Below are 27,049 nucleotides of genomic sequence, written 5' to 3' on the forward strand. Positions count from 1 at the left end.
TGTTTCATATCATTGTGGAGGGATTTTGGACAACTCATCTTTGCAGAATTCTTTTAATTCAGCCACATTGAAGACTCTCCAATGTGTTAAAGGTCGTGCCACAGCATCTCAGTCTGATTTAAGTTCAGACTTTGACTGGACTACTCCAAAACCTTCTATTTGTTTTTGGTTTTTGAGCCATTCAGAGGTGGACTTCCTGATGTATTTTGGATCATTGTCCTACTGACTAAGCCAAATGTCCTTGAGTTTCCTGAGCACCGTTGATGGCCGAAGATTCTCCGTCAACATTTTCTGGTAGAGAGCAGAGTCGCCCAGAAGTCATTCAGGTCCCGAAGCTGCAAAGCAACCACTGCCACCACGTTTTACTTTTGGTATGATCTTCTCTTTATGAAATGCTGTGTTAGTTTAAATGGCTCAATCTTTCTAGAAAGTTCAGCTTTTGTCCTGTCAGCCCACAGAATATTTGCTCAAAAGTCTCAGGGGCCACCAGGATGATTTTTGGCACGAGATGAGCCTTTGTGTTCTGTTTGGTCAGCAGAGAACAATATATCTAATTTTAAAACTTGATTAAAGTTTCATTATCTAAAAACATGTGACAACTATACAAAAAAAGTTATGAAGGGGGAAAGTACTTTTCACAGCACTGTATGTCTGAGGGATAACATCAGGAGGACGGAAATATATTTGTGTTCTATGGACGACAAAGTCAGCCTGCGATCTCCGTGGGTTCTGTCACCAGTTTGGCTCCATTCCACACAGTCTTGAACTGCTCCGGCACTGGGAACTCCCTCTGTTTAAAAAAAAGGAAAACAAAAACAAAGTAAGTGTAAGAACAGCTGCACACACGGAGAGAATTAGCTCAGCCTTTATCTCGGTTACTCACGTAATCGTCCTCTCCTTCAGGTATCATGATGTTCATCTCAGAGCTCTTGGCACTGACAATGTCACAGCTGACGGAGTCCTTACTCAGGTAGACCTGGCAGCCCTCGGTCTTGTTGATGGAAATGGTGGGAACTGTTCCCAAAACCTGCAGAAAGACATGCCTCACTTACTGACAGGCTTTTTTTGGGCACTGTGAGATGTTATTTTACACTTTGGGTGTAAAATTCTGAACAGTTTTAAGAAAATGAAAGCGGACCTACGAGACACTCGGCACATCACTTAATTCTGTGTCAAAATAAAAATGTGTTCACCTGCAACTGAATCGATTTGCAGTTAATGATCTCCACGATCCCAACAACGTTCTCAAAAACCACACCCAGCTTCTTACAGTTGTCTAGACGGGATGAAAACAAACCAGATGAAGATTATAATCCCACGTTATGAAATCTGTGCTCAAACTCATGATTTTGCTTTTAGGCAGCTTACCAATGATGATGGAGTTTATTTTGCCCTTAATCTGCAGGGTGGAGTTATTACAACTGAAGACGTACGCCACCTGTTTAAGCTCCGTCTCCTCGATCACCAGGTCGTGCTTCTGCTCAAAGTTTTCCTGCAACAATAAGGATTCAAAAATCTAGATTAGCAGCCGGTCTACCAGGACACCTGGATTGGGTTTGTTTCTACGATATAAATGAGAGCTGGGTAGGTGCAAATTAAATTGTCATTGAAATTTTCCAAAGTGCCCTTCATTTCAGCTCCCGTTGTGGGTTTAATTAAATACAAATGATCCTCAAAATAGGATTCACACATCGCACGTACCACCCTCCATTTCTTCCCCTCCAGCTCCAGCAGAGGGGGTCTTTTCTGGGCAGGTGTAGTGGGTGAAGCCACAGGCCCCGCGTTCTTGCCTTTGGCTGTTGTTGGTTGTTGAGAACGCAGATTGGGGTTCTTGTGGGTCTTCTGGTCATCTGACACATGCTTCAGACCTACAGATTGAAAGTGTGAGGATAACATTATGAGTTTAAAAATATAAGCTTAAATTAAATTAAGGTGGAAACTGTCGCTCAGCTCTTCTGCGTTGCTCGTGGATGCACCTTTAGTGATGTCCATGCCCTGGTTGAGTTGGGCAAATAGCGCGGAGTGCTGGGCTACGGCGGCGTCCGCCTGAGGCTTGGCGTCGTCATCGGTGAACACCGGAGGAGGGCCAGGGGGTGGAGGAGGTGGTGGAGGTGGACAGGGTGCATTCGGGGCTGGGGGCGAATCAAAGAGAGAAGCAGGAGCGATGGGGCCCTGAGAGATGTTGGAAGGAAATAAAATATTTTAAAAATAATTAAAGTGTATTTACTAAAATATTTTAATTTGACTCAGGCTCTGAATCTGAGGTCTGCCTGTTTATTTCATTTAAAGTGTACTTAAATTGTACAACTCTGCAGTGCTCGCAGACCCTGGTCCTCTGACACTTGATGTGAGTAATGTAAAAAACACAAAGCAACACAATCACATTTTTATGTGAACTGTTTGAGTTTTAAGAAAGTTAAAACACTTAAATTTAGTAACTTCAATTTAAGCAGATCTCACTCACGTTGCCTTCAGTTCACATGACTCATCCTGTGTGTTGGTTGTACTACTTAAGCTAAGTGTTGTGCACGAATACTGAACAAGTTAATCTGAACAAAATCTTTACCTAATTTTTTTTATTTGAATGAATTTGGATACTATTTTAAACTAAAGTAAGCTTTTCTAATACAGTGAAACACAGCATCTTTGGTTTGTGAGCTTTCCCTTTAAAATTAAACTGACAAGAACAAAACAACTAAACAAACAAGTTTAAACAATAAAAAAAAGAAAGCAATGCAACAAGAAACAAAACAATAACGACTAAGAAAAAAAAGATAAAACAAACTGATGAAATATGAAAAATGATTAAGATGAATGTCAGCTGAGAGTGACCTCTCTCCTCCCAGGATCAAACAGGAGTTTTCCTACTTGATGGGTGAAAAACAGACAGCTTCACATTAAAATGGCCCAAATTTTACGACTGCACTGTTTCTCAAACGTAACCCCGGGATAGACCGGCCACCTGTCCAGGACGTACACGGCTCTCGGCCTACGACAGCTGGGATAGACCACAGCTCGCCCCTCGCGACCCTGAATTGGATAAGCGTAAGAAGATGGATGCACTGTTGTGCCAGAAAAGAAAAATCAAGATGTTTTTTCCCCCAAATTTTGTTCATTACAGATTTTTTATAACATCAGAATTTAAATTATGAAGAAAAAGGTTCTTTAAGTAGCTCTGATGTGTAAGGAAGAGAAGGGTACTCACACACACACACACACACACACACACACACACACACACACACACACACACACACACACATATCTGCTTTTTGAAGATCTAGCACAGCTGACACAGACAGACCCACACACCTACCACAGGGTTAAATTGTCACCAAACGTGCCTCTGAGTGCTCAGACTTGACCTTTGACACGAGTAACATGTGTTGTGAATATCACTGCTGAACAATGTAGACCTGTTACACTAAACAGCTCACTGCATGCCTCTGGATTAGAACCAGCAGATGTGTGCACGCACACATTCATGCATGGCTGTAAAACTATCTACTGAACACTTCTTTGTGTGTGTATTTGTGGGTTTTTGTGTACAAAAAGGATTTAGGTGGGGAAAAAAAGGTGGCTCCTTGTGTTAATATAATTAGCTTCACTTAAAATCTTCTTAATTTCTGCTGTTTTAAACTACAGCTTAAGCAATCAACAATCTATTAGATAGTTGACATCTATTGTTTCCTGTTTCTGACATGAAGAACTCCTTGCTTGAAGGTTTGAAGGCTTCACTCTGAGATTTATGAAGCAGAAATTACTATTTTTATCGATTTCAAAGATTTTATACGAGAAATAATCAGCTGAAATAAATAAAACAACTGTCAGTTCAACCATTTAAACAGTGATAACTAGAATCATGTTAACTACAAGCCCCCGAGGGACAACTGGAAAAAATATTTGAAGTGTTAAAAGTGTGATGTTGACTACTCAGAATCGGACTTGCTTTAACGTTTTAAGTTCTTTTGTTTTTTTTACCCTGTGTCTAGTTTAATGTGACCGTTTGCATGGGTCCATATGTCAGCCTGTGGATAGGCCCGTCACTAAAGCGCCGTCTGAGCAGCAGATGACGCGTTGCATCGGTGAAGAGGGACCAGCCCTGCAGTTTAGGTTACGGCACAGGCTGTGTGTGTACACAGGCTCTTTGTCGGGGCAACTTCTGTAAAGAAAACCTCCATTCAAGTAAATCGTGAGGACCACCTGTTGGTACCACACACTCCGGTCCTTGTTTGCGCACACACACTCTGTGTCTCTCGCACATGCAGCAGCTCTGCTGTCTGACAGCAGGGCCAGCAGCTGACACACACAGCCGCCGCAGGCTCTCAAGTTTCTGCATGCAGACAGTACACATGTGAGCACAGTTGTTGAGCATTAGTTTTAGCTGAGCATAGGTTTTCATCGTTTCATGTTGCAATAAAGGAAAAAGTGAACCATTTGGGGCTTATTTGATTCCCTGCTGAGAGCAGAAGATCTCTTAACTTAGAGTGCAAACAGAAGGAAGCAGCTGCCCTGAATGCCAAAAGGTACAGTTGTGGTCAGAAGTTTACATCCACTCATCAAGGGCACGAATGACTTCTTCGAACTGTTCTTTTTCCAGTGTCGAATGAGTGTACTGCATACATCTTTAATGACTTTAAAAAATAAGAAAACACACATTAAATCTTTTAACTTTTTTAACTTCACAAGGCCTGCTAACTTCTCATTAGTGATCATGATCGACTACATTGTAGTTTCTCTTTGCCAGTATAAAAGGATTAGTTTAAAAGCACTCACTGGACTGACCAATACTCAGAACAACGGGAAAGTCCAAGGAACTCAGTGAAGACTAAGAAGGAGAATTGTGGATTTAAGCAAGTTTCTTGGAGTCATTTCTAAACAACTGCAGGATTTATCAGTTCAAACAACTGTACTTAAATACAAGTTATTGAAATGGGCCATCACTTTGGCGGTGTCAGGAGGAAGACCCAAACTGTCACCTTCAGATAAGAGGAAACTGGTTAGGAGTCACCAGAAACCACCAAGGCTCAAGTCTGGAAACTGGAATCTGCTGGAAGACCAGCATCACTGTCCACAGTGAAACCAGTTTTTCATTGTCATGGACTGAGAGGGTGCAGACCAAGACAGAAGCCATTGCTACTAAATCGACACTTTTAACCTCGACTGAAATTTGCAGCTGCCCACATGGAAAAGCGAGACGGTGGTCAGGCGAGACAAAGATTCTTGAATGGCCTTACCAAAACCCCGACCTCAGCCTGTGTGGACTGCACTTCAAAGCCGGGTCTACGCCAGGAAACCAACTAAATGAACTCTAACATTATCTTTCTTCCATAAAGTGTGGTCAAATATCCGGCCAGATTTATACCAGAAAATTATTGATGGGTGCCAAAAGCGTCCGGTAGAGGTGCAACTTGCTAAGGGACATTTAACCAAATATTAGTGGCCGTGTGTGTATTTACTTGAGCCTTTATGAATTAGATAAAATCTGAAATGAAGGTATACTTGTGCATCTGCTTCTTGTTTTGTTAAAGGTATTAAATATGCTGTACAATCATTCCACCTTGTAAAAAGGGTGTCCATGATGACCATATCTCCACAGCACCTTTAAAGCTCAGTAATGAAAATGGTTTATTTTATTTGAGTTTAAAATTAAACTATGAATGACACTATCCAGGCCAGCTGTTTCACTTTGTTAACATTCTTCATGCTAAGCTCAGATCTCCCGACCATCTCCTGGCAGCAACCTCATAGTTACAAATATGACAGCATTATTGATCCTCACTTGCGGCTCAGAGCAAGAGTGAACAGGCATCTTTCCCCTCGGATCAACAATTCAGTTAATAAGGAAAGTGAAGCTTTAGTTTTGTTGTTTCTTTCTGTAATCAAATCAAGAGGAAAAACTCTTCTAACTGATAAGGGAAAAAGATTTGGTTTCAGATCACTGTAATCTCTGAGATCTAGCAAAGGCTAGTCCTTGAGTAGACATTAACGGGGTGTGTGTGTGAGTGTGTGTGGGAGGGACAGAGGTCTTTGAAAGCTTCACAGAGAAATGCGGTGAGCGGCCACTGAGGAGAAGCTCATTCATTCATTCATGCTCCCTGCAGTGGTTTATGTAACTGACTGCTCCATAACTAAAAATGGTAGAAGTTATTTTGAGCAGATATAAAACGATCAAGCCGTGCGAACAGAAACCAAACGAAAACACAGCTGACATTATAAAGCACTAGTAACAGGAGTGATTCAGGCTCAGGTATGAGAAGGTGGTGAGTATAACATAAAACAGCACAATATTGTACTAACAAAGGCAAAAAAAGCCTTTTGAATCCATACGTGGCACCTCGCTTGTGTACTCACACTCTTGCTCCACACCAGACCTGTCGTGTGGTGCTGTTTGATGAACGCCTGCATCTCAGTCCAGATCAACAGGTAGGAGCGCACCCAGTCCACATGGCGTCTGTCTCTGGGAGAGACAAACATATAACGGTCAAATAAAAAATTATATATGAAGGAAGCTGAGGCATGTGGATGAGGATGGACCTGAGCAGGTGAGCGGAGCAAGAAACTCACGATGCAGCGTTTTGCAGGTTAAATTGATACAGAAATGTTTTAACAATTTGTGAAATAAATAAAAAATCTGCTTTATTGTTGAACACCGTTAGTCTGCATTCGCCATGCTACCTTTCTAATTTTCATCTACTTTTGCATTCTAGGCTCCTGTCATCTCTCTACCTGATTTGTTTAACACAGTCACTTTCATGGTTTGCATGAATTGTCATTTATGGAATAAATAAATCAGCTGTAATGTTTCAAATATCTAGAGAAGATGAAAAATGAGCTATATTTACGTTTCCTTGTAGTCCTTAAGCACTCTGTTGGTGTAGAAGGTGGCAGCATCGTTCATCTCCTTTACATATGGACCAGGCTTCTGACTCTGAGATGGAGAGAGATAAAATCTCCTGAAAGCTGTGACATAAACACTTCTCTGAACATCTTAAGTTCAGCACGTTTCATAAGTGGCGAAAAGCGGCGTCCTGCCAGTAACCTGCACAGACCAGAAGCAGCTTCAAAGACTTGTATTCAAGCACTGGAGATGGTGATCTTTGATCTTAAAATGATCTTCGACTCAAGTCAGAAGAAATGTTTGTACTGATGGAAAACAGAAAAAGTCCATGTTGTAGGAAGAAAAATAAGGTCTTACTTTTAGTTATTTATCTGCATGAAAGGTTGTTTATGCAGATGATTGAAAAGTTGGCTTAACTTCGTGTTTGCTTTTGTCTGACGGGTTTAAGCTAACATCAGCGTCATTTACCATCAGCTGGTTATTACACACACTCTACTCATAAAGGTTGAATACTTGCTCCCGAGGACCATCAAATTCAAAAAGGGCTAATAGCTTTCTGTTCAGACAGTTGATATGCTTTCTTTCTTGTATTGTGGCTTAAATAGGTTTTATCAGACATGCCAATCTTTACACAGCATCATGTGCACGTTCATGTGTGCTCATCCTTACCACGGCCACCCAGCCCAGTGCGGGGATGCTCTCGCTGACGGCTGAAAGGTGGTTGAAGAGGCTGCTGCCACGGTTTCTTTCTCTGAAGCTCTGAATCTCCTGGATGTGATCTGAAATTGGCTTCAAGAGGTCCTGGAGCTCTGTCTGCAAGAGCAGGAGGGAGAAATTAGGAAGAGGACAGGAGATGGGTGTAAAAGAGAAGGGTCATTATAATCTGAACCCTATAAACATCAAATTCTCTTATTTGTTTAAGAAACACTGATGCCTGTAAAATCTTACTCGCTAGTATATTTTAGCCACCTCCTTAGCCCCTCTTTTAGAATCTGAGCTATATTTCCATGCCCACTTCGGCACCATCCAGCAATTCCTAAACTGGGCTGCAGGAGACGGTCTGATTTGATTAGCACGGGCCTTTTTTCCACTGGAACATCCAGATCTCAGTTACGGTATAGCTCGTCTCATAGTTCTCAGCTCCCCTCCCCATTGCTCCGAGCCTGAAAACATTCCTCAGTTCATGGGGAGATCCCTGTGGCCTTGTAAGGCATACCGTTTCTCCAATGTTTACAGTTTATCAATTACACATGCACCCGCGCTCACAGAAGTACAGGAACACAGCGTTTCACTGGCAAATAGCTGCTACTTGCTTACATGTTCTGATCTGCTGTGAAATGAGTGTAATGTAGAACATATGGAGCTAATGAGCTGTGACAGGAGGAAGCTGATGAACAATCAGGAGGAGCTGGCAGTGATCGGTTAAGCTGCAGCGGTGCTCCTGATACATGCATCACCTAGACGTGAGCAAGAGGTGATGCTTGAAATGAAAATCTATTCATGTGCATCAGGTTTAGTAGTTTTATGTTTGAGAGCAGGAGAGCAACAAAAACAGCACTAAACTTTATTTCCCAACAAATTCTTCCCCTGATCAGACGCACATGATCTTCATAAGCACAGACAGACGCCCCTTTCTCTGCTCCTCCAGCTGCTTTTATTCCCTCTAAGTCCACCTAATGGCTGTCTTTGAAGCAATACATCACCTCTTTACTGCAGCAAATAGGCCGTGCTTAAGAGTGAGCATGTAGGACAAATTTAAGGTAGCAAGCAAGATTTGAGGGGTGAAGTTTGCCTCCCTAAGGCGTAACTTTTTCCATTACCTTTCCCTGTAGTAATTCCTTCCATTACTAATCTGTTATCTCTATTGCCAGTATTTAAAGGCGAGCAATTACTCATTTAATACAAATTTATGAGGAAAAACATCTGACTTTACCCTGCTGAGATCTGAGCTCTTGTTCGGGATGCATGAGGTGCAATAAGTCTGTGACGAGCAGAGTATAACGTGCAGAAAAATCCAACTGTAATGCACCCATATAAGTAAGCAGGATCTTAGGGAGTAAAAAATATGTTTATGTATATGTTCATAAGGACAGCCTCTTTAAGAGTGTTAAAACTGTTGTGTTATATGATCACATATTTAATGATGACCTGTCCGAAGTGTATCACACCCCCAACCCAGTGTCATGGTCCTTGCCATGCAGATGTGTCATTTGCTGTTTTTTGTCCTCTGCCTCTACAGTCACATTTCCCAGTTTTCTGTGTTTGTTTGCATGTGGATGCACTAGTTTTCTGGCCTGTTTTCCACCTTCTGGTTCCTGCACACCTCCCTTTGATGACTTCACTGTGGCCGCTTCAGAAGGAAGTGGCACAGAGTCAGTCTTCGTTGGTTCGTTTGCATGCAAACAGTTCGCTCTGAGAATTCCCGGACACAGAGGGGTGAGAGAGAATGACTTGCCGTACACGTTAGTCGTTTACCAGCTGAAGAACTGCAAACTTTTACAAAGCCTGGAGAAGTTTCTGCAAAAAAGAAGCGCCTGCACTCACATCCCAGCTGTAGGAAGGTTCACGTGCTGGCGAGATGTATTAGAGCAGCTAATTGATTCATTTCCACTTTTGTTGTTTACTGTTGAGCTATCAACACACTGACAAAAGAGTTATTGACAAGCTCAGCTGAGTGTACTGAATCATTATTGCCATCTATCAGATTTTTGAGCTTTTTGCTTCTTTCAGTGCCGAGAACAATCCGGCAAAAAGGATAAAAAACGTCAGCTCACATCATGTGTTTGGCTGAGCTCAGTGCGTTATAACAGCACAGGACTTGACTTCCTACACAAGCGCTGCATCAAAGGCAGAAAACCATGTGTGAACTGCCGGGACCAGCAGTACACACACACACACACACACACACACACACACACACACACACACACATACCTGTGGCTATGGATGAGGGCATTGAAAGAGTGAGATGCCTACTTTCTCTGACTCTTTCTCTCTTTGTCTAACACTCGACTCTAACTGACACACACACACACACACACACACACACACACACACACACACACACACACACACAAACACACACAACACACACACACACACACACACACACACACACACACACCAACAACAGGCTCAAATATAGAACATGCCCATAAAAAGTCAGAGAGCACAACAGAGCTGCGCTGTGGAGGAAGGCCAGAAGTTTTGGAGATATGTGTGTGCGCATGTCAGTGTGTGTGTGTGTGTATGCGTGTGGATAGAAAAGGGGCACTGCCCAGAGTTACACACTTTTCTCTATCTGTGCTGAGAGCTACAGATATAGACCTGACTGCGGAAAGCTGTGAGAGATTTCTGAAGAGAGTTTTGTACTTGGGGGAGTATTTTTGTTTTTGGTGTTTGGTTGTGCACTGAAAGGTTTTTAGGACTGTGCAAAGGAAACCGTTTCATGCTAAGGTAGAAAGCTTAAATCAGGCTTATAAATTCAAACCTAAACTGGCATCTATGACAGTTAAACCAGGGAGGGCATGTTCTATTGAACAATATCTGCTGTTCAACCTGTTTTAAAGGTTATAAACAGAAGTGTCTTTTTATTCCTATTCATCCTGCATGATATGAATGCAGATTAACATCTGAACATTTGAAAACTACATTACAGTTTTCATGCAAGCTTCAGGTCTTTAGGTTCCAAATTTTACCAGCTTTTCTTGTGAAACCTGAACGCCTGTCTGTAAAAACAGACCCCAAAGGTGTGCGGTTTTACCTAACTCAGTTTTAATTTATGTTTTATTGCTCTCGGTTTTAACTGGGTTACAACATGAGGGTGTGAAGTTTTTGCTCATGCTGCACATTCAAAAAGACAATGAAAGAAGCTTTCATTGGCCATTATGTGGTTGGATCAGGGCGTTGGTAGCAGCTCTTGAGCCACCATTTCCCCGTTTTCCGTGTTTTGTTTTGAGTTTCGTTGTGATGCTGAATGTGTCTCTCCTCTCTATCAGCCCACCCCTCTCCTGGGTTAGTCCCCCTCTCTCTCTCACTCTTTCCTTGTTTGCATTTCTGACTATCTCTGAATGCTCGTTTCACAGCCTCTCAACCAATGACCTGACAGATCGGGAGTAATCACTTCCTGGTGGGCTCTGTGGACCCTGTAACACACACACACACACACACATACAACACAAGCAGAAGGCCAACGGGATGATATCATTCTCTCACACACAGACACAGACATCTCTCCCACCCCTCTGCTCTCTATACGTGAACATGTTGGGAATGTGTTGTATTAGCATTTTCTTGGTCAAAGAGCAGAGTAATCCCTCTGTGAACAGACGGGCCTGCTGGGAAACACATGGGTCAGACCGTTACAGAGGACTGAGGCCCAGCTCATCTCTCTGTTAGGCTGCTGCTGTAATTTGATGCAATTTGGCCGTTAAAGTCATGAGAGCTGCACCACGCTTCAGCAGGTTTTGTGTGGCTCAGCTGGGAGCTGAAACACAAACAGCCAATCGCAGTCATGGAATCCAGTCACATGGTAACACTGTTTGTGTCACATTCGGACAGGCTCTAAAGACAATAAAGAGGATACAGTGAAAAATAATGATGGCAGGGAGGCCATGACTGGTGTTTCTCTAACAACACGATGGCCAATAAACCTGATATACGTTGCTAAGACAACAGCACTGAACTGCTCTGTCATATCAGGTTAGGTTTCATGGAGCCATCTTTTTGTGATGTTGAGTGGTACTTGTTGCGATATTATTTAGTTTTGGTTTCTGTTTTGAGTTCCTGGGGTTTTCCTGTCTTTGCCATCCTCTTTCTTTGGCCTCCTGATTTTTTATAGAAATGACTTTTCCTTGTTCATCTTCTTTGTTTTTGTCTTTCCCTGTAATGATGCCTTGTTTTCCCCTGTCTTCCCTACTTCCTGATTGTCTAACCTACCTTTTGTATGTGGACAGCTTTCCACCATATATCATTGTCCATTTCATTAGGTACACCTCGCTAGTACGTGGTTGGCCTTCCCTTCAGAACTGCCTTTTTTCCACCTTGCCTCATGTTATGAGGCAAATCATTAATAATGTAAGTCAATGACCCTCTTAAGGGACAATCCCCACTAAGGTTTAAACACATGGGACTCTCCAACATTTGGTCTTAGAACTGAAGAAGCTTCTCAGATGAGACATGAAACATCTCAAGCTTAAAGAAGTCCAGTCACTTTCTTTCCAAGCTCCTTAGACTACCAAGATCTGGATGTCTACAACCCACACAGACATGTTTATATGATGTTCAGTTGGTACTAAGAGGTCCAAAAGTGTGCCAGAAAAGTATCCCCCACACCAATACACCACCAGCTGCCCCAACTGTTGATACAAGGCGGGATGGATCCATGCTTTCATGTTATTTATGCCAAATCCTGACTCTACCATCTGGCTGTCACAACAGAAAATGAGACTCATCAGACCAGGCTACACTTCTACGGCCCAACGTTTGTGAGCTCGTGTAAATTCTAGCTTCAGTCTCCTGTCCTTAGGTGATTGTCGTGTAAGAGCTTCTCGGAAAAAATAAAATAAAATCACCTCTGTGGGATTATTTTAGTTTTAAACAAGCTGACAGAGTTAAACCAGACCGGCTGCAACCTGTGAACGAATAAAAAGGACAGATGCCATATGCTATTAAATAATCAGGGTGCATAACCACACTTGTAGTTTTTGTTGTAGTTCATCAAATATTATTTAACAGCTGATCAGACAGAAAACACTGCACTATTGTATTGTCCTTACCTAACCATATAAAGCACTTTGAGGTGACTGTTGTTGTTATTTTTGGTGCTTTATAAATAAAATCGTACTGTTTTGTGAAAGATTGAAATCGGTGACATACGATTAATAATGATGCATAATATGTCCCGACTCCATAAGCCAGTTCATTTTAGCTCATGTTTTCAGTTGTGTTTTACAAGTTTAATGAGATCTTTATATAAGACAAATTATATTATGATTACCCAGTGCCCATAAAAAACCCCCAAAACAAAACAACCCCCCAAAAACCATTCCACAGCTTCTGAGGTTACACTGTGACATCATCAGTGCAGGTTTCCCTTTTAATGTCCTCCTGTCGTACCTGCGCTGGTTCCTGGTGTGTGGCAGCCATCTTGATGAAAGCTCTCTGAGTCTGTAAGGCGTTCATCACCATCTCTGCCTGTCAGTCACAAAGTGTAAATGTTAGGACTGATCTCATAATACATTATGTTATACTTGATGAGTGCTTGTCTTCACAGATTGTTCACCATGCAGAAAACATGAACAATCTGAGCAGTCCCTGCAGAAATCCAGGCAAACACTCTAATGACTATGTCTAACTTATATACACACACACAAACACACACTCTCAATCGCTTAGTTTGGGTTATTCCCAGCCAACCGTGTCCTCTGTGTGTGTGTGAGAGGTCCATTTGCAGGCCAAGGGAACCACCGGGGAGGCTTTTTCCATAAAAGGAGCTTTACAAACTTGAAGAAACTACCTCTGGCTCTCTCTCTCTCTCTCTCTCTCTCTCTCACACACACACACACACACACACACCCTCCATCGTGTTCAGTGATGGGACACAGAGATGGAAACCATCTTTCAAGGCACAGAGGAAATTCAGGCATTGCTGAGTACCTTTACACGTCTGTTTTGGAGGCTTTTTGTTGTTCTGGATTCATTCCAAGGACGTAACACAGCTATTATTGCCAACTGGCATACCATAAAACACGTCCTGGTCCTACGGGGAGTAGAGGTCATTACCAAATAGGAAAAGGTCCTCCACTAACAGTTTGATAAATGAATGTAAGGTCAAAGATCAATCATACTCCCATCCTTGGCTTTGTTAAGGACAGGAAACACACACACACACGGACATGTTGTCTGCCTTCTTTGGGACCACGGACCTCCCATACAGCTTTGCCTATCTAAGTGGAATCTAGAGTGGGACAATCCTGTGTTTATAAATGTGTGTCCAATGAGATAAAGGTTGGCAGAGAATGAAAATCTGTGGTGGCTCTCCTCTTTTCAGCAGTGCTCCCTTTGCAGAGAGCTCTTCTTCCTTTGCACAGCTTAGTTTATAGATAAATATATCAGGCACAAAATTAGACGCTCATTTACGAACAGTCTGATCTTTTGTTAGGGAAAGCCAAACAACAGACAACGGTCTCACATCTTTATGGCAAAAACCAAATACGTCATCTTAATTATACAGCGTTAAATGTCTTGATGAGTGTCTTGGCTTGAGAAGCAAGCAAGAAACTAAACATGTCCCAAAGTATAAAGCTAACCTTTCAAATGTTATAGTATTTTTTTGTGAACTACTTCACAACAAAGCTTTCCCAAAGCCATGTTAATGAAAAAATAATGTTCTTTAACAAGAGCAAGAGGCTTAAAAAGCCCCGCTGACACTCTGAGGATAAATATATGCTCCTTATAAAGCATGAGCTGAATTCAGTATGAGGTTTAGGGAATGCCCCTTTAAATCATGATCGGTTTGACAAACAGCAGAATGAGAGACCTGCTACATTGTAAGAGAAGACTGCTGCAGCAGCAGCTGCAGAAACATCTGTCTGCAGCAGCTGATGCATGGACAGTGCCTACAAGTGATTTTATATTCGTAGGGTAGCATATGTGAGACTTTAGATTTTAGTGGGTGAAGCCTTACATGCTTCTCCACCTCGCTCCCTATGGCGCGGCTGTTGTTCAGGTAGTCTGACACCGGGCCACTCATCAGCACGTCGAAGGCCTCCACGCACTGAGACAGACCTGGAAAAATACAGTGAAATCCTGCTAACTTGCTTGCTTGTCTTAATTGAATCCTCCAAATGCAAGTTTAACAGACTTGCCTCCATCAATGCCGTTGACACAGTCCCCGTTGGCCATCCCGCTGGACGCCTGCGCTGACATCTGCTCGAGGCGAGTCACAGCTCGCTCCAGGCGCTGCATTAATCCTTCCATGAAGACAAACCTGGAAAACAAGAGCAGCTACGGATTCTTACTCATGGCCGCTGCTGCTGTCACATGATGACAGCTGAAATCATTGCAATTCATTTATAATCATTCTTTTTGTTTTATTTGGTGATGTTTGTCACTATTCAACCTTCTCACTGTGCTGCTCCTGATTTTCATCAACACTAAATTTAGCTATGTGCAGCACGCCTTGTATAAATAATGTCACTGTATGAGGTGTCTGGCTCACTGCCACAGTCACAGCCTGGGTCAGAACAATTTCAAAGTGTCACCTAATCGGGATGAAGAAAGGCAGATACTGATGCCAGACTGAGAGAAAAGTCAAACAATGAAGTGGATTCTTTGATTAAATATACAGTTTATTTATGGTTATTTGCTTATCTTTGGGCGCTTTAGTAATTTGAATCTTTCTTTTTTGTGTAATAATTTTGTCCTTTTTTTTTGTCTTTTTGTTATAGCGTGTGCAAATAAATGAATAAAAGGTCATCTCTAAAAGCTCATCTATCGTCGCGCAACTTCTTCTTTCAGCTGCTCCCCCTAGGGTTCTCCACAGCAGATCATCTGCCTCCATCTCACCCTATACTTAGCATCCTCCTCTGTCACATCCAACCATCTGCATGTCCTTCTCACTACATCCATGAATCTTCTCTGCAGCCTTGGTTTTTTCCTCCTTCCTGGCAGCTCCGTGTTCAGCATCCTTTGTCCAGCACATCCACTATCCCTCCTCTACACTTGTTCAAACCATCTCAGGTCCTCGTCCAAGTAAGATGCTGTTGTCTGATATTGTCTCTGTTTCATGCATGGCTCTGTTTTAAGGATATGACAGTAGCCTTTTTCCCTGCTGACTTCTGTGCATGGTAGCTAATGATGCACCTACACCAGCCTCACTCTTGAGCACAGACCATGTAGACCATGATTTTTTGAAGATGCAGGAACTGAGAATATTTCCCTTTTCCTTTATGAATGTCTATATTTTGCATAAAATATGGACTGATGTATCGATATTGGACGTTTTTGCTCTGTAACGATCAACATCAACCCCAGAAGGACAAGATATATACAACGGGAAGACCTGCTTTCTGTTTTAGTCTATGGAAACTTAAAGTGTAGAAACATATTTGCATAAATTCACATGTTTCTGGCTGTTGGACAGAGGTAAACAAACAGTAACTGAGCACCGCTGAAATACATTCGAGAATACTCCACAGACCACTTTGTCACACTGACCAGCCATATGTCTCACTATGAAGCGATGCAGGCCTGTTTCCAACATATATTAGTCAACAGAGGAGGAACTCAATCCAGCCACCCGCTGCATGTTTACGCAAACCACTGCTAGGTAACACATGCTTCCTAATCTGACACCTGCTATTTACCTGGGTGTCCAACACGCAATCCAGGGGTGTGAGTTATAGACGGCTCTGTTTGCTTTACAAAAACGATCTACAGAAACGCTCGGAAACACTCTCCAATAATATGGCAGCTATGTTGGCTGAATAGCATTCGCTGTCTGTAATCTTTGTAAATTATGTCTACTAATTATGTCCTGTGAGCAGCAAACATGTCCTGATGGGCGTCATCGAATCTCTCTGGAGAAATCTCCCAGCAGTGCCAAATTCCTGTTTCAGGACTCAGAGGTTATTTCTGCTCTGTGGGTCACAGCAGCTCTTAGGCAAGACCAGAAACCTGGAGAGCAGAGTCTCGGTTTGCAACAAGCGTTTGTGTTCTCTGAAGCAGGACACTTAAAGTTTGAGCAATGAGTCGAAAATATTCTTATCAGTTTGTACTTTGGTACCAACTTCTGGTCTCGAGGGTCTGATCCAAGTGGGATTGCAAAACAAAACTTTATATTAAACATTAATCAAAAAAATACAAATAAAAAATACACAATATTTGCAAATTGTCAGCTAGTGTGCAGACCTGTCACCCTTTATCCAGTGAGGTCTGCAGATCTCCCGAGTGGCTCTGCAAAATGCACCATAGCTCATGAAATTGTGTTTTTATTATATATACAGGGGATCATATATAGACCGTTTAACTCAGCAAAACAAGCATGTCATATCATCACTTCGATCTATCATAAGATCACTCCTCTCATTGGGAAGGGAACCATTCTTACAGCTTCGGATATTAGCCAGACTCGTAGGCTGGTGAGCACGGCGATTTGTGACACAGATCAGACTGTTGCATGAGGATATGAGGATTAGTGATATGAGCGATTTCTTAAAAATAAGTCTTTCCTTTAAAAAGTCTCTGGCCCCAGAAAGTTTTGTAACACCTGCTTTTATATTTCATCTGGTAGACTTGATACCTGTTGCTTGTACTCTGTGAACACACCATAACGACTGTATGTTTAGATTTGAAAATCTTTTGCCATAAAAGTAGATGTGATTTTATTAGAGCTGAAACAATTGAAGTTGATCTTCAGAGCCAAGTCAAATGTGATGGTTCCAGCAAAAATAATCTTTAAATACTGACATAACTCAAAGATAGAACGATTATTATAATACATAATGCCTGGGTTTGACTGGGTTTGTCTGGGTTTGAGGATAGAGCAAAAAGTTCAAATTTAAATTCAGTAGAGTGCAAAAAAATCAACTACTGTACTATTTCAAATCCAAAACACTTCATCACTGTCTCGCTTGTCAACAACCTCAAATTTTGCCTATGAAGACTGAAGCAAAGACACTCAGCCTCTGTTCTGATTTTATTGTCACTTGTCCAAATTCTCCATGGCAATGCAAAGACATGGCCAATGATGCTCTTTTAGGCTTTTCATATGGACTTACTGGAATGCATTCAGTCTAACACAAAGACCTAATGGGAGGAAGCCTCGGGGTTAAGCCTGCTGGCTGTATCAGAGATACATCTCTGTGGCATGAAAATGTGGCAGTACTGTTTTTAACGTGTCTGTAATTTCCAACAAATAGCCGTTACCTCAGTCTCCTTAATAATAGACATAAAGACAGTTAACTTTATTTATCCTGGAGAGAAAAATATGTTGTTATAGTAGCAGACTTGTGAAAATACAAACAAAGCAAAGAATACACAAACTACAAATGCCAAATGATGCATGAAAACAACAGATAAGAAAAAAAAAGAATGAATGGACTATATACTGCCTATACTGAGTGATATGTGATTATAAGGTGATAGAATCAGCCTGTGAAGCATTAAAAGAGGTCCAAATGTGCAAAATGTGGAGTGTTTAGTTTATGGGCAGTTAAGTGTCAGCAGGTGTCGGGTTGGCCAGCAACACAAACACTCCACAGCAAAACCAGCAGCACATGCAGTGGAAAGATTTTAGGGACTTCACCCTGACTCTGCATGTGCCTCCTGAACCCCCCGGCCTGGTATCTGATCTTTGTGGCTATATTGGGAAGCAGTCTGGCTCCTGCTGTTATGGGCCTACTGTAAGATATTCCACTGTGGGCCTGGGTCCTGCACTCGGAGACACTTTGATTGTTCATCTGCTGCAACTCTTCATCCACCTACTGATGTGGGAAGCTGTGATGTGATCAGTGGGAGTTGATGGTGAAAGGTTTGGCTGTTATGATTAAGAATATTACTATTTATGTAATAATAATTTGGATTATCTATATGAGGTTAATAAAGAGATATGTAACTCAGAGGCTGGGAGTGTGCTGATAGATCTTTGAGAAAAAGCTGAATCAATTTAAAATATGAAAGCATATGAGTCTTGTCCAAGTCGGTTTAAAGGTTTAGTTGCCGTATTAGCGCCCTGTTGTTTCTGGGGCACAGCATATGTGATCCTAAAAAATTACTGGGCTGTTTAAACTCACACTGGTTTATCACAGCTGCAAAATGAACCCTCTCTGTGTAAACACGAGAAGACACCATCACTCCATAATAAAACATGACATGGCACCGGCTCACAGGACTTCACCCGTCCTTCAGTCTGATGCTTCATATTCCGCGCCGCAATAATGTTACTCCCCGCAGCGATCGAGATAAAGGAGGTGACAAACAGTGCTCTCACATGCCCTGCCATAACATACGAAAGCAGGCTGCACGGGATCAATTTGTCTGGACATTATTATTGCGTAGGGATGCGCACCCCCACCCCGGGGCTCCATCCCTCCGCCCCACACTGAAACGAACTGAACTTGACACTGGTTAAAAAAAATCATCAGTACATCCTCTAAAAGCATCTTACCTCCCTGGTCTGGTCCGCGGTAAATTTCTGTCCGGATCTTTAGGGGTGTGATTACGCCGGGACGGATTCGTGGCAGTTCGCTGCTGTCTTGCGGTCCCCTCCTGCTCCCCTGCCCCGTCACTCAGCTGCGCGCTGCACCGGCTCCTCTTCCGGGATGTCCTAATTAAGCAACACGTTGAACCTGAGAGCCGCACAGCTGCAGAGACCAGGACCGTGACTCAGTGCCTCTCTGCTCCGGGGGAGAGACGTTTGCCTCGCAGACAACATGGCAGCCTCGGAGAGCTCTGCTAAAAATAGACAAGTGATTGGTGCTGTGGCGATGCCGGCATGGGGCTCTTTTGAGGGAATGGCCTTTTACAAGCTGGGCAGTCATCATCATCATATTCATAGTGCATGGGAATGAAATGAAGTTTTACCCCTTCGCTGACCTTTAAAATTTAAGACTGCAAATTTTCAACATTTTAAATCCCTAAACGAATACACGTCACAACAATAACTCCAAAATCAGTTAAAGGTTTAAAGCTGCCCTTTAGTTTTCTACTTTTAACGTAAATACTCCCTCAGTTCCCCAAGGTAAACAGACACCAAACCCTATTTTTAACCCCACTGAGGTCCAAGAATAGCAGACATACGCCGGTCTGTTGCAGTCATAGACTGTATATAAAAGATGGGCACAAAGTCAGAGTTTCTGTGTCATGAAAGTGCCTATCTTTTTACCTGGTTAAATCACCATGGCAACTTACAACAAGCGCATTTCCTAATCAAGAGCAGGTCCTGTTCAGCGTTTCAGTGATACCCATTGAGCCAGCTAATGCAAAGAAAGCCTGATGGTGGTGAACTTCCTTCCTTGACGCCTCAGGTCTGAAAAGCAAAGCCAGAGTAGAAGTGTTTCAAATCTGCATTCTCTCTAACTGACAGCAGGGGTTTACTTGTAAATGAGAGTCAGCATTATAGTAATAGAGGACAAGAGGATAAAGCCAAGTATGGTTTCGGACAGGCTTACCTTGTCATCTGCACCTTGCACACCACAAATTTCAAAACAACAAGGCAGGGGCCATGTAAATGCACAGCTTGAGGTTTCATAATGGGACTTTTCTAATGAATGCCCATCTACAGCCATCTTTTATAAACAGTATGGTAACAGTGTGGTGTAGCATCTAGGAATCAGTGAGGCTGAGTGTAGTTAGAAGTTTCCAGTAAGCTAGCTGACATGTTCTGAGGTAATTCTCAAAAGCTACAATTTCAGCACTGCTGAATATTGTTGGTGGTGAAGTTAGCCACTTCACACAAAGTTTAGACTAATATAAACAAAACAGCACAGGAAGCTTTAGACACAGACAAATAATTTAAAAAGATTAATAAACAATCTTGAGAATGTGCAACAACACTGAGTCTTCAGAGTTATCCAGGGCATAAGTTAGAAGCAGGTCCAGATCCTGAACACTTAGTTGTTCCCTGTGTATCCATCGGAGTGTGAATATGTGAGCATGAATCTTATTTTAAAAAGTGCTTAGGTATAAATACAAGCCCTGTTTGATTGTGTGTGATTGGGTGAATGAAACTTGTAGGAGAAAGTGCTCTGAAAGCTCAAACTGAGTAAAAAGGGGATATACGAGCCAGACTACACAACATTCTCTACAAGCAAAAACTACAGATTTCTTTAATCGTTTGAAAGCTTGCCACTCCTTCTGTGACTCTTTCTTTAGTTTTTTTCCCCAGTGTAGGTATTTTTAACAAGTTGTCTTAAAGTTTCTAATAAGAAAGCATCAACACTTTAAGGAGCACCTCTACCCGCAAGACATAAAACCTCCATCTGTTTTCACAGAGCAGTCCCTTCTGTCAACCTAAACTCTGAGGCCATTTCAAACTCCAGCTAGAGGAGGGTTGCAGCTGTGGATCATCCTTTTTTAATAAAGTAACAGCTTTAATCTTGTTACGGCATGATGTCAGGTGCTACTGATTTTACCCATAAGGCCTTGCTGCGTCCATGCTGTGTCACGGTCAACACTCACAGCAATGTGACCCAGTTTCATGTTTCAGTGGCGACCAAAATGCTCCTCTGAGTAGAATGAAAGACGTCAGAAAGCGAGCAGCTAACTCTTCTTAACATGACTTATTGATTAGAGCAGGGATTAATCATTGATAGGCCTCGACTTGATTAGTATCCATGGTTACTCAATCTGGGCGTGACTAACTCCAGTGTTTCATAACGTGTTTCATGTGGGACCACGCACACTCAGACTTACAGAGTCACATATTTATGTTCAAACATAAATAAACACAATTTTTCACAATCATTTCAGAAATTATGAAAACTTGTTAAAAAATATAATTTTGTTATTCTTATGTTTATAACAGGGTTTTGTTTTTTTTAAATATCCATGGTCAACTTTGTTTTCATTTCATAACCTTTCATGGCAGTGGCCTCATTTGAAAGACCTTCTTGGTTTGGACATGGACACAGCTGCTTCTATTTAGTTTGACAAGGGTGCTCTTCACTAACCCATCTTAATTTAATTCAGTTTTATTTATATAGCACGAAAATCACAACAACAGTCACCTCAAGGTGCTTTATATTGTAAAGACCCTACAATAATACAGAGGAAACCCCAATAATCCAATGACCCCTATTAGCAAGCACTTGGCGACAGTGGGGTCTGTATTTGTATTGAGCTTTTACTTAGTCGCTAAGGACCCCAAAGCGCTTTACACTACATTCAGTCATACACCCATTCACACACTGGTGATGGTAAGCCACAGCTGCCCTGGGGCGAACTGACAGAGGCGAAGCTGCCGGACTCTGACCACTTCACCTGTAGGCAACAGGTGACGTGTCTTGCCCAAGGACACAACGACCGAGACTGTTGGAGCCGGGGCTCGAACCGGCAACCTTCCAATTACAAGATGAACTACCAACTCTTGAGCCACGATCGCCCCGGAAAGCTGTGTTGAGCAGGTCTGAGTCGTTCCAAGTAGGTACTAATGGAAAAGGGGCCCATAAACCAAAATAAATTGTATATTTCATTTTTAAGAAATAGATTACAATACAATTACATGCTAAATAAAATACAATCAATACTAAAATATAATATATATAATATCTAATGTAATTAATATTGAATTATTTTTATTTTATTTGTCAAAAGGATAAATAAACAATCCATTTTCAAAAAATAGAATTCTGTGGCAATTATTTCATGGTTCAGGCTAAAGGGTTATTGGGCAGCTTAAGCTCCCAGAAAGAGAGTTACTGGTTTGAACCCAAACTGGGGTCTTTCACATAGAGTATTGCCCTGGGTCCAGTGAGCACTGTCAAACAAATTCTTTTGTTTCTGGCAAAGAGAAACTACCAACTGTTGTCAATCTTCATCAGTAATGAGAAGTTAATAGAGAAGTTAATAGGTTTATGTCTTGTCAAATCACACTGTAGAACAGGGGTAGCTGTTCAGCACCATTATTTAAAAAGTGTACATTTATTTCCTATCACACTTAAATGATAGCAAATTTGCATTAGCATTAGCATTTTACTTATTGACGGTTTCATTGTTTACTAAGCAGCCTGTAGTCACACTCCCTGACCACTCCCCCCGGCATGCACGCCAATCATATTCTTTTGTTTATAACCAACTCTGGATTTTCATACATATCAAAGCAGAAATCTGTTAACAGTAGACTGAGGTGTATTTGTGGAGAAAGACCAGTAACCACAGTATGTGTTTCTGTAAACAAAAGACAAGCAGCCTTTTTAAATATCGAACATTTTATTCCAATTTGAGAAAATTAAGTTGATATTCTGAAGTAAAGGTTTTAATATCAACAGGACCTTTGCATTTAATAATAACACTTTACATGCCCTCATCCAGTGACAATGAAAAGCTTCATTAAACTTTTTTTTGTTGTTTATTTTATTTCCCTTGTAAGAAAGAGTTCAAGTATAAAAATTCCCAACAGTGTAAAATTGCCCATCTGATGAATATGAAGCAAAAAAAGAGCACAGCTACTGAAACCTCGACAACAGCTATACATTCTAGTAGAGAAAAGCAGCTTTTTTTTGCTTCTTTTTACCAAAAAGAACAAAAAAGATTAGTTTTTCCTCTTCTCTAAACATAGAAGAGGCAGAGTACTGTCTGCATGCAAGGAGACCTGCATTTAAATAAAGTTCTTCCATACAAAAAGGCATGAAGCTGATATTTAATGTCATGTTCCGAAGAATCAAAAAAGATAAAAAATAGAAGTACAGTGCACATTTTTAAATAACTCCTATATCAACATTTTGGTTGATTATGTTATTATTAATAATAATAATGATAATAATGATAATAAAACTAATCAATAACTTATATATGCCTTGAGATGAGTACATCATATTATTAATACAGTACCGCCACTAAGTCTCTACTCTCAGAGTGTCAACATAGTCAACCCTCAAAAATAAATATCTTAAATAGTAGATTTATCTCTCTCTTTTTTTTTTTTTAAGTTTTTTTCTCTCTTAAATAGCAGTAAAAATGTAAGGCACATTTAAGAGAGACCAACACGACGTCAAAGAGGAAACCCACATCCTCCCACCCCACCTGGTGTTCTTGACAGACATGAGGCAGGCCAGTTGTCGGGGTGGCTTTGGTGAAAGTGTTTGTGAGTGCGTACCTGACTACAGCAGCACAGAGGTGGAAATGCTGACGGGGGCAGTGCTGAATGACCGGGGTGGAGGACGAGTCGAGTGGGGTGGGGGTGGGGGTTAAAGTTGGTTCCCAAAGGGCTCGGCCGGGGATTAAAATGTGACAACTCAACAAACGAGCACAAGTGAAGCGTTCTTTCCAGAGTGATCCGTCTGTGTGGCGCTGGAGCTGGCTCTGTCCAACCCCCCAGCAGCTGCTGCTGCTCTCCCTCTTTCTGCTTCTCTCAAAAGCAGAGCCAGAGAGAAGCACGACTGCGCTTGCCTTTGTCTTTGACTGCTATGTGTGCAGCTCTGGATGTATGTGTCAGTTTACATATGAGCGAAACGTGGAAAAGCAACAGATTTAGTGTTTCTCATTGTCCAAAGCCATTTTTCAGTCTCTCTCCTTTTGTCAGTGCCTTTGTTTTATTTGCCAAGTCCCCCCTTTTTTTCAGTCCAAGAGTCAAGTCAGAGTTGATGACATTTTCAGTTTCTTTTCTTTGTTTCTTTGTCTCATGGTGATTTGTTTGCTTTGCATAGGTCAAGAGGTTGAGAGACACAGAGTTTTAAAAAAAAGGGACATTCAGCATCAGGAAGATAATAAGGTAGTTCTTCAAATGTTTGTGACACGGCGAGTCACACAAAATAATAGCTAACACAGTGGAAACCGTTCCATTTCCCTGATTATCAGAAAATATCAACTTCCAAAAATGCACTTGAAAAGACAAAAAGAACAAGCAGAGCCCTCAGTGTTTAATAATAACAAATAATAAATATAAATGTTATGAGGGCATTAAATAACCTAACAAGAGGGGAAAAAGGAGTATTTTCCTAAAAACTAACGTTAAAGACAGCAATAGGACCTATACCAACCACAGGGATTAGTTCCTGGATCTCTAAAAATAAGTACTGTACTACAATGATAATAGTAATGATAATAATAATCATGGTAATAACAACAACAACAACAATAATGATAATAAGAATAGAAAACCATTTTCATTATTTGTCCTGCGGCTTTTTTTCATTTTCTGTTTTTTCATTTTTTTGGTTGAAGCACAGCAAGTTGAAAAGTTACTGTAAAAAGTTCCCACCTCACCATCATCACCATCACCATCATCATCATCACCTTTTTAAAGCAACTCTGCTTTTGAGCTGTTGACACGCCACACCCTTAACGCCACTCCCTCTTTTTTTTCTTTTTTTTTTAACAGATCAGCTGTAGCTGGGGTGGGCCTCCTCCTTGCTCTGCATGTCCAGCACTTGCAGGACCTGCTATTGCATGCGGTCAGCTTGCAATTGCTGAGGCTGGTACTGGCCAAAGGCTGCGGCTGCAGCAGCGGCTGAGCCCGGGGCAGCGGTGGCCAAAGGTTGCTGGACAGCATAGCCATATCCGGCAGTGGCCACGTAGCCTGTGGCCGCTGGGGAGGCGGTGTAAGGGTATTGCTCGTAAGCGGCGGCGGCAGCGGCGGCAGCGTTGGCTGCTGCAGCAGAATACTGTGCATAGGCGGCTCCGGTGTAGTCGATGTAGGGGGATGAGGCAGTGGGAGGCGCAGCGGCTGCAGGCTGCACATGAGGGATGACCACACTAGGCTGAACGAAGGCCTGAGGATACACATAGTGGGCCGGGATGCTGTGGGAGAAACACACAGATGTGACAGTTGTTTGATTCAGTGCCAAACATTAAAAAGACAGTAAGACCCAACCCCCCAAAAACCCAACTCCACCACACTGCGGCCAAGCGCCCTCCCACCACCCAGACCCAGTCCAGTTCACCAGTCAAGAAGAGCAAGAAAATGCCTGCTAGTAAGGATTAGAACAATATAGGGTTGCCAAAATAGAAAAAGTTTGACTAGAAAAGAAGACTAGAACGTGAGAAAATCTTTCAACACCCAGACTTTTTTTTTCTTTGTTTCCCTTCTTAATAAAAAAAAAACAACTTTTGTATGATTACATCTGGATGAAGTACTGACATCATCTTCTCTATGAGGCAGAGCATGAGGGGCATGTTTGAGTTTGCGTTGTGAAGACAAAAGAGAAAGAAGAGGATTGAGATTTGTAGCCTTGCAGCTCATCTGATGGTCAATTTGTACATTAACTCTGGTGCTGTCCCCTGCCTGCTGGAGGGAGAGCAGGGGCAGCGGGGTTCGGGTGGCTTACAGTGGCAGAGGGTGGGGTGTGTGTGTGTGAACAGAGTAGATGAGCCCAGGGAAGCTTTGTGAAAATGTCACTGCCACTTTGACAGCTGGACAGTTTTAAAAAGGGACGCTGCTGGCCATTTCCCCCTCTGTGTCGGGACAATGAGCCACGGAGGCTGTGGGGGGAGCTGGGACTAGGCTCTGCACTGAGAGGGATGTTTCGATTAAATAAACAATTCTGAACAATGAGCACATTCTGCCCTCCATGACATAGCCTTATCCCAGCCCCTAGTCTCTATAAGGTCTGGAAACTCAGCTGCACAGCAAGCAGGAAGGGAGTTTTTATAATCTACACCATTCTGAACGAGAGAAGTGAAAAATCAACTTTTTTAGTAAGAAGCAAAAATAAGAAATGTTGCTTTTTTGATATCCCCTCTCCTCGAATTGAACTCAAACAAAGTGAGAAAACAGAATTCCAGTAACAGCCACGCATCTAACTTTAAATAATGATTGCTGTTAAATCTGTTGAGGAAAAATCTGCACAATCAGTGGATATCAGGTGGTCACTTTATCGTCTGGATTGAGAGAGAAAACAATCAGAAAGTTAAAAAAAAAAAGTGGGATCTATCGTGGCAACCCTATTGTGAGCACTCCATTATCCAAATCCAATCCACATCTCAACCGAAAACAGTGGACCAGGAAAAACAGGAGAGAACATAAAGAGCAAAGTGTCAGAGAGGAGGATATATAGGAAAAAAACATTTCACAAAAGCAACAACCATGACGAGGGCACAGCACAATCACTCAACTGAAAAAAGACGTGAAAAGCAAAGGGGTGGAAATGTGAAGGGATGGTGTTGCTGTTGCTAAAGATACCCACATAAGAGCATTTTTGAAGTCCGGTAAGAAAATTTCTATCCTGAAAAGATTCTTTGTTTTTTTCAGAGTTAAACTAATTAGAAAACCTTCTGAAGCAGCATTTTCAGTATCATGTGATTCGAAAAACTCACTTTGAAAGTGGCACTAAAGAAACTCAGTGGGCTCAGTAAGGCTTTAGATATTTTACTGGCCTAATAAAAAAAAATATAGCAGCAGTGGTGCAGAGAGATGTTTACAGGCTGTTATCTCGTGTGAAATCACTGAATTATCAACAGAGAGGAAAAACGTCATATGACAGGCGTGGAAGATTCGCCCACTGCTCGACTGCTCAATTGTGCAAGTATTTGCTGGTCTAACACGCTCAC

The 27,049-nt window shown here is 41.9% G+C and overlaps 2 protein-coding genes across 2 annotated transcripts in view; both read right to left on the reverse strand.

Annotated features, from left to right (window-relative positions):
- Window positions 1–12: 12 nt before the first annotated feature.
- cap2 (cyclase associated actin cytoskeleton regulatory protein 2) lies at window positions 13–19,304 on the reverse strand. Its single transcript, XM_005917451.3, has 13 exons — window positions 19,011–19,304; window positions 14,710–14,831; window positions 14,529–14,629; window positions 12,959–13,036; window positions 7,511–7,654; window positions 6,846–6,931; window positions 6,355–6,460; window positions 1,977–2,172; window positions 1,702–1,868; window positions 1,369–1,492; window positions 1,194–1,276; window positions 884–1,027; window positions 13–790 (listed from the first exon to the last, which is right to left on the reverse strand). The coding sequence occupies exons 2-13, from the start codon at window positions 14,819–14,821 to the stop codon at window positions 707–709; spliced, it is 1,425 nt and encodes a 474-aa protein (XP_005917513.1). The 5' UTR covers window positions 14,822–14,831; window positions 19,011–19,304; the 3' UTR covers window positions 13–706.
- A 2,898-nt stretch (window positions 19,305–22,202) lies between these two features.
- rbm24a (RNA binding motif protein 24a) overlaps window positions 22,203–27,049 on the reverse strand; it is an 11,824-nt gene continuing 6,977 nt past the window's right edge. Inside the window, exon 4 of the mRNA XM_005917449.2 lies at window positions 22,203–25,300. Coding sequence (XP_005917511.1) covers window positions 24,943–25,300 — 358 coding nt within the window. The 3' untranslated portion in view covers window positions 22,203–24,942. The remainder of the gene's footprint in view (window positions 25,301–27,049) is intronic.

Source organism: Haplochromis burtoni, unplaced genomic scaffold (genome assembly GCF_018398535.1).
Source record: "Haplochromis burtoni strain Fernald_Lab_line unplaced genomic scaffold, NCSU_Asbu1 Contig_25, whole genome shotgun sequence".
NCBI classification, from domain to species: Eukaryota; Metazoa; Chordata; class Actinopteri; order Cichliformes; family Cichlidae; genus Haplochromis; species Haplochromis burtoni.